Source organism: Atta colombica, unplaced genomic scaffold (genome assembly GCF_001594045.1).
Source record: "Atta colombica isolate Treedump-2 unplaced genomic scaffold, Acol1.0 scaffold96, whole genome shotgun sequence".
Lineage (NCBI taxonomy): Eukaryota > Metazoa > Arthropoda > Insecta > Hymenoptera > Formicidae > Atta > Atta colombica.
This window is the reverse complement of record NW_017259590.1, coordinates 796,169-802,939: the sequence shown is the minus strand read 5'-3', so window position 1 is coordinate 802,939 and position 6,771 is coordinate 796,169. Positions and strand designations below refer to the sequence as shown.

The 6,771-nt window shown below is 27.0% G+C and overlaps 1 protein-coding gene across 1 annotated transcript in view; it reads left to right on the top strand.

Annotated features, from left to right (window-relative positions):
- The window catches only part of LOC108693686 (lipase 3-like), a 6,138-nt gene extending 4,544 nt beyond the window's left edge, over nucleotides 1–1,594 (top strand). The window contains exons 6-8 of the mRNA XM_018202745.1: nucleotides 843–989; nucleotides 1,086–1,313; nucleotides 1,436–1,594. Of these exons, the coding sequence (XP_018058234.1) occupies nucleotides 843–989; nucleotides 1,086–1,313; nucleotides 1,436–1,594 (534 nt within the window). The remainder of the gene's footprint in view (nucleotides 1–842; nucleotides 990–1,085; nucleotides 1,314–1,435) is intronic.
- Nucleotides 1,595–6,771: the final 5,177 nt, after the last annotated feature.

The window sequence follows — 6,771 nt, the reverse complement described above, 5'->3', positions numbered from 1 at the left end:
ATATATATATATTTCAAATAAAGTTTATATTCGTTTGTAAAACCCTTTGTGTGATTTTTCTACTTCCCGCCTCTGGCATTCTTTGTGCCGCTAGTGGCACAACATTATATTACAAGAATTTCAATATTTCCTAGAAAATGTTACAATAAAATAAAAAAAATATTATGTAACCTAAATAAATATAGTAATTTTACAAATCTGGTAAATCTTATGTTGGTAATATTGCAGCGTAAAATAAAATTTCTGTAAGTCTTTACGTTCACGTACATCATTGAGTAACAGCGCTCATGGCAAAACTTATTGCATTGAAGATTGTGGGGAAATGTGCATTACTCTTCTGCGTAAATAAATCGTCACTAGTTTGTTTAGTATTTAAGATATTTAAAAAATCTAATCAAGGCCATTCTAGTCTTACTCTGTATAACAAATAGTATGAGTATTTCGTGTGCCATCTTCTACTTCTTAAAGTAATATGTACACTTTCATGTCCGCTCAATTTCGACTCGTAATACCACATCTAACAGAATTTCCATGAAGCATAGAATTCGCTTATAAAATTAAAAAAAATCAATAATACACAAGAATAGTTTTAATAAGATAATTAAATAGTATCATTTCGTATTCGTGTAGTACTAAAAACTCTGTAGTACTAAAAATATAATTTGAATTAAATATTCTTTGAAATATTACAATGAAGATCAGAGCAATTTAAAGCTTCTTTGTATGAACCACGTTTCAAAAAGTTGCTTCAAATTTTTTATTCTCAAATATTCATTGAAAACTGTAAGATTAGATTACAAACACATTATATCGCGGTATAAATTCAAAATGCTCTTTTGCAGGAGCTGTTGCAGCTGTTTGTTATAAACGAGATTTTGCCGATCAGCTCTATGTACTCCTTGAGTAAGTCTATCTGCGATATCAATAAAGAAATATGTGCCACTGTGCTATTTCTTCTCTGCGGTTTCGATAGGGAGCAATTAAATATTGTGAGTATTCTGTAAATATGAAATAGATTTCCACCTCCGATTGGATTTTCGTTATCATTTCATACGCATGTTGATCACAAGTTGTCCGGTTTTTAGACTTTGCTGTCTACATTTTTGAGTCACAATCCAGCTGGTACCTCGATCAAAACGATACTACATTTTCACCAGGTAGTTAATTCTGGGAAGTTTAGCCAATACGATTACGGTCGCATGAAAAATCTACAAATCTACAATACATCCGAACCACCGGATTACAATCTCGCGAACATCACCGCACCGTTCGCGTTGTTCTACGCCGAAAACGACCCGCTAACCACCTTCCCGGTAGGTATAGCGAATAAAAGTATTCAAAAATCATTAAGAGATATATTGGAGATTAATATGTTTTAACCCTTTGTACACTTATGTTACAAAGAAATAAGAGCGATCAAAATTATTTCTTTAAGGATGTGAAAGAACTCATCCGGGTGTTACCTAATGTAGTGGACGATTATACAGTGCCGTTTCCTAAATTCAACCATCTGGATTTCGTACTTGCCACAGATGCACCTCGGCTTGTATACAATAGATTACTCAAGATCCTAAAAGTACGAATGTTATATTGATAATTAAGAAATTGCAATTGTATATTTTAATAAAAATATTTTAATATTTTAATTATAAAGGAAAACTGATACTGAACACATCTCATAAAAAAAATCTTATTTCTTCACCTCCATATTTTTCAAAAATTAATTATGATATTTCATTAATGCTAATCAAAATTCATAATTTATACATTTGTGGCTTGTTTCTATACAAAATCGGCTAGAAACAAAATCGGCTAATCCTGCAAATGCGAAAATAAAATTCTTACGATTTTTTTTGTAAATTATATAGTTTAAATAATAGCTGTGATTATATTATTATTGATAATATTACACATTGTTTTATGCAGAATAATTCGAAATAAATGTTTGTCCTTAAAATGTCATATTCCTGACTTAATTCTAAGATGATTTTCTTTTGGCGAAAATTTGATGCGAAGCATATTATTTAATTATAACAAGAAATATTTAGCGAATAATGGAAAGCATACGGTAAGCAAGAAACGGTGCAACTCATTGTCCGACGCAGGTACGTAAGTATAGTCGTGGACAGAATGATTATAACACTTATTCAATGGATTTCAGAACTTATCCTGCTTATCGAATAATCGATTGAGGACATGAGGGCTTTTTTTATAACCACAAAATGATCCCTTTATTGTCTTATCTACCTCTATTTTTTCATTTATTTGTGTCTATTTCCATCCATGTATTCTTGTCTATCTTCATAAAAGTGCAGTAACATACCGCAAATATAATCTATTATTATAATATAAATGTCCGAAATATATCGTAGGGATATATCCTGAAAATATTATATTTCAAGTAAAATAAAAGTGATATCTTTAGGATATCTCTTTTATTTTACTTGAAGGGATGGGTATTATTAAAAATATCTTTTTACATTATATAAAAATATCTTTATATACTATTAGAATTATTTTTTACACAAAAATAGTATTTGATAAACTAGTATTTTAAGTTATGCAAAACTGATCACAATTATAAAACAATTACTAGATAAAATTCTTTTATTTTATGAAAAATGTATGTAAATATAAATGAGTCTCAACTTATTATAATATTTCAGCTGATGTAAAATCTAGTTACTACAAATAGAATTACACAAGTTTAGATTAAAGTCATTGTGCATTGAGATCAATAATAATAATTAAGAATCATAAAATATCTTCTATAAAAAAACAAAATAAATTGTACAAAATATACAACTCGACATTAAAATATTTGTTATTTCATTATAAAATGTGTACGTATAATTATGCAACTATAATTATTATAAACACAATTTCTTTAATTAATTCACTCTTTGGTAATAATAACAAAAAATATATTAAGAAAAATTAATTATCAGACAGTACGTGCAACAATTATTAATAGCATAATTGACTATACTTGATTGTACGTTAAAATTACTTATTTAAATTTAATTGTCACAAAAAATGACAGTAAATTATAATTAAATTATGATAATTGTAATCATTTTTTTCTTTCAATGTATATGAGAATAAATGAATTTCATAAATCAATTTGAAAATATCTTCATATGCACAATATATTCAATCATAAGAATGCATCCAGAATTAAGTTTATCCTAATTTGTTTTAACTTATCCATTTTAAGACAACGGATGTATGATATGCTATATATATAATTATCCGCATATTGTTATTATATCTACGTATGCATGTATTTAGGTATGTACATAAAATAACAATAATAATAAAATGACGATACATTCGTTACCCCAATAAAAATGTTAAATCATCACTCACCGACCGATGCGCAACAATGGAGCTACATCTACAATATCGCTACGATGATTCTGCAATAAATTAAAATCCAAATAAAAGCAGGATAAAGAAATAATTATTATTTTAAAAAATAATTATTATGTGAACGTATGCAGTTTTCCCGAAAATTATCATTTGAAAATATAATTTTTATAGGCATCGAATTTTGTACCTATTATTCAGTTAGATATAAAATAATCGTATAATCTCTAAAAAAGATTTCAACAAAAATAAGTTTACAAGAGTAAATTTACAATATAAAACAAATATAAAATCATGTTTATATAATTTTTAAATAACTTCACTTTTCTTCCTAATTATTATTTTTATATTATTATCAAATAAAACGATTTAAGAACAAGCAAAAAAAAATTAATTTTACACAAGTAAAAAATATTTACCGCAAGTTATTCCACCGGTGCCCGAAGTCTCTCCCAAACATCCTCCTCTAAGAATTGTGTTGACATCCTCTCGCACAGGATACTCGCGTAAAACACTCGCGAATAATACTCTATAATCGCGCGCGGAATAATTATTTATCAAAGTCTTTCGCGTCGAACTACATTTCCATCGAATATTTTATGAAAAGTCTATTAGTTATTCCGATAACTTCAACAGCACTCCCGAAGCAAACGCGCGACGCGACGAACCGATTGCGGTTCACTTCAATTAAATCGACGGCGACGGTACGTTCCCCATCGGTAGATTTTTTCACGAAAAAAATGATTTACTCAATATCTAAAAATTTATCTAGATATACCATTCAGATAGATCCAAAAATTTTTAGATACTTAAGAAAAACTTTCTTTTCATGTATATCCTTCCACTACATCAAGGTCGTACCCGTGAGCGAAAAGATATCATCTGAAAAATGTAATATACAGCCATTATCTATATTATTATGTAATTATCAGTAAATTTTTAGAAATGTATATCAAATACTCACCAATTCATCATTATTATGAAATAAATTCGGAGCAGATAAAAGATTAAATCTCTTATTACGATATCTGTAAGATTAGAGTCAATGGAATGGGCCAGAGATTAATAAAAAAAATTATTTCTTTTATTATCAACAAATAGTTTGAAAGTTACGCTTAATTTTTTATACGGATTGTATAACGAAAGATGTGTTCAAAAGATGACTTTACGATTTATTCACTTTTTACATTTCTTTAATTTTCAAATAAAATGAAATTTTAATTAAATTTTATATAACATTATCTTAAAGTTTATTAAATTCCCTTTAAAATGTTCTATCATTTTTTTAAATTCTGCCCATAGACTTCTAGCATTTATCCAAAATGAACTCGATATCTCATAATAAAAGCCTTTCCTTTAATATTGTGAACAAATTAAGTACAAAATATAATGCTATCAATAATAGCACTACAAATCAACAATGAATGTCTTTATTACATTATATGTTGATAATTTCAGGTAGTTCCATTCGCCATGAATGGAATGACATCTAAAAATATATTGGATTGTCCGGAAAGTTCGTGCCGATTTTGAAGGAAAATTGAAACTCAGAAGATTTAAATTTTAGTATACATTTATTAAATTATATAGATTAGTCGGCACGAACTTTCTGGACAACCCAATACAAATTAAAGGATTTATTCTATAAATCGGAATATAATCGAATTTTCTAATCCAGTTTTCAGTACGTATTATATTTCATATTTTTTTTTATAACTCCTTTACATTATTAGTGATTCCTAATATATTTGAGAATTAAAATAACCAGTCTCTAATTATATTTTTTTAGGTTTTCACTATGCCTCACGTCATTGGTGTGTGCCCTTATGATAGAGCCCTTTATGTCTCAGAAATTAGACCAAAAAAAGTGTGGAAATTCGACCAAGTGACCAAATCTAATAACACAGATATTAAGCAACTAGAATTACACAGCAACAGAATTACATTGGAAGTAATTGATCGTTACTTATAACGCAGTTACAGTTACTTTTTTTGTAACGGACTGGAAACGTTACCTATTTTTTTTAATTATAACAGTTAATACAGGTAATACAGTTATATTTTTTTGGTGACGATAACAATTTGGTTACTTTTATTGTTCCTTTTCATATTTTGAATCTATTTACAACAATAATTTTTTATACATTCAATCTTCAATTTTTAGCTTTAATAATTCATACTACTCAAGATTATTTTAAATGTTTAAAGATGCTATAAAGATATTATAACGTTTTAAGATGCTATAAAATGGCTTTGTGATTGTGGTTTATAATATTTTAAGAATGTCATAAACCTATTACAGAGTGATTGTGGTATTAATATAAAACAGATTTATTATGAATACCAATTTTTAAATTTAATAAAAGTGATCTCATATATAAAATTTATTGTGAAATATCGCACCTTATCCAGATTATATTTCAAGATTAAAAATTTAATTGGCAAAATTGGATATATGTATGTATAAAACTCTAAAATATGTACGAATTTCCAGTTCAGAAAAAGTATCTCTTTTAATTGTGTTTGTACATATCGGTCTAGTGTTATTATTGTTTATTGCTTTCAGTAATAATACATAAAGTATTGCAAAATTTTTTAGACTGATCTTGTTTCAGCATTAAAAAAATAATGTCCATTCTCGTTATTTTTTAAATAATAAATAGTACGATAATTATAAGTTATTTTTTTACTTGATAACGAGTATCGAGATAATCAGTTATTTCAAAAAATAACTTTCCAATTTCTAATATTATATTCGGATAATATTACATGTGAAATTTGTCGTTTGATGCTATCAAGAGACGCGGTAGCATCTCCCATCAAGTATATTTTTGATGAAGTTTAGTACATTAAAAGCATCCTTTTATATTATAATGAAAGAAATACTACCATATCAGAGAAAGAGAAGAGAGATGCTATAGCGTGTCATTTACAGGAAAGAGGCTTATTGTAATAAAAAATTGTTTTGTTTAAATAAATTAATGATTTAAAAAATGCATATGTTGATGAAGAATATAGATTTTTACAATTAAAATAAGATAACAACTATGTTCGTAAGTGCACTTAATGCGTATAAATATGAATATTATGTTAAATATTATGTCAACAACACAAATATTATGTTTACAAAGCAAAAATAACAATTAAAAAAAAGAAACAAATTGTCGGAGAAAAAAAACCGAAATTTTTTTGTTTTTTTTTTCCGAAAGGATTTGAAAAAAGCGGTTTTTTTTATTATACATTTAGGTAATAAATTGCGAATAGCACATATTCATTATGATAAGCAAAGAATAAAGATTAGCTGTACAAACACTGGGCCGATTCGTTGCAGATGCATTACAATTTTGCAAAGTATTTTTATATAAAAAGTTTTTGTATTTGAATTACATTTTTTCATTTTAT